The 1,148-nt window shown below is 60.1% G+C and overlaps 1 protein-coding gene across 1 annotated transcript in view; it reads right to left on the reverse strand.

Moving 5' to 3' along the window:
* The window catches only part of RBPMS (RNA binding protein with multiple splicing), a 12,083-nt gene that overhangs the window by 8,294 nt on the left and 2,641 nt on the right, over positions 1-1,148 (reverse strand). The window contains exon 2 of the mRNA XM_009999762.1: positions 846-907. Coding sequence (XP_009998064.1) covers positions 846-907 — 62 coding nt within the window. The remainder of the gene's footprint in view (positions 1-845; positions 908-1,148) is intronic.

Genomic DNA, 1,148 nt, shown 5'->3' on the forward strand with positions numbered 1-1,148 from the left:
GGAGGTGGGACCCCAAGGACCCCCCCGCCCTGGTTTCCAGCCCCCCCCCCCCGCCTTGGGATGATGTTTGGGAGCCAGGGAAGAGGGGATGGGGGGGGAGTAGGGAAGGAAGGAGATAACAGGAGGTGGGGAGTGGTCCCCAGCTGTTACCCTGCGAGAGGGTAATGGGGGAGATGGGTCCTGGGGGAGCAGCATCCCTTGGGATGGGCTGGGTGAGGGGCAGGTGGGAGGGTTGGGGCTGCCCAGGGGAGCATCCTGGGGGTTGAATCCCAGATTTCCTGCTGCCCAGGGAAAGCTGTTCTGCGGAAACATCCCTCCTGCCCTTAAATGGAAGCAGAGCTCAGGGAGCTGCTCCAGGCTCTCCTGAGCCATCCCAAGGGCTCAGCCTCCCTTCTCCTGCCCGAAATGATCCCAGGGCAAAATCCAGCCCCTAGAGGGGGGGATGAAATGGCAAAAATCCCCGTCCTGCTGGCAGGTAGATGCTCTTCCCAAGGGAAAAATGACCTTCCCGGAGGGGGATGGGGGTGAGAGGTGCTGCCAAAAGTCTGGTGGGGCCTGACTTCCAGCTCTGGAGCAGGGATCAGCTTGGGATCCTGGCTCAGGCAGTGGGATTCCCACAGCCCAGACACCCCTGGCAGTTCTGCTGTGCAGCCACTTCTCATGTTTTCTCCTTGGTGGGGCATTTCTCCTCCCTCTCCTTCTCCTTACAGCTTGGGGTGAAACCCACGTCTGTTTTCCAAGACAGAATTGCCAGTGGTTGCTCCAGGAAGGGTCTGGCCATGGATACAGGACCCCCCAGGTGAGCAGCACCTTGGTTACCCTCAGTGAGGTGACAGCTACAGCACCAAGTGCCCTTCCTGCTCCTGCTCCTGTGCCCCCCCGACCCCAGCTCCCATATTTGCCAGGGCTGCTGGATCCCACCTCTTGCTCCTGGTTTGTCCCCTCCTGACTTTTCTACTCCCTGCAGGAATTCTTCTCCTAGGCTTCTGCTGCTCTCCTTTCCCTAGGAAGCCACCTCCACCCAACCCTCCATCCATCCATCCATTCCTCCATCCATCCCTCCATCCATCCATCCCTCCATCCATCCATCCAGCCATTCATCTCTCCCTCCCTCCCTCCCTCCATCCATCCCTCCATCCATCCCTTCC

This window comes from Chaetura pelagica, unplaced genomic scaffold (assembly GCF_000747805.2).
Source record: "Chaetura pelagica isolate M959 unplaced genomic scaffold, ChaPel_1.0 scaffold1366, whole genome shotgun sequence".
NCBI classification, from domain to species: domain Eukaryota; kingdom Metazoa; phylum Chordata; class Aves; order Apodiformes; family Apodidae; genus Chaetura; species Chaetura pelagica.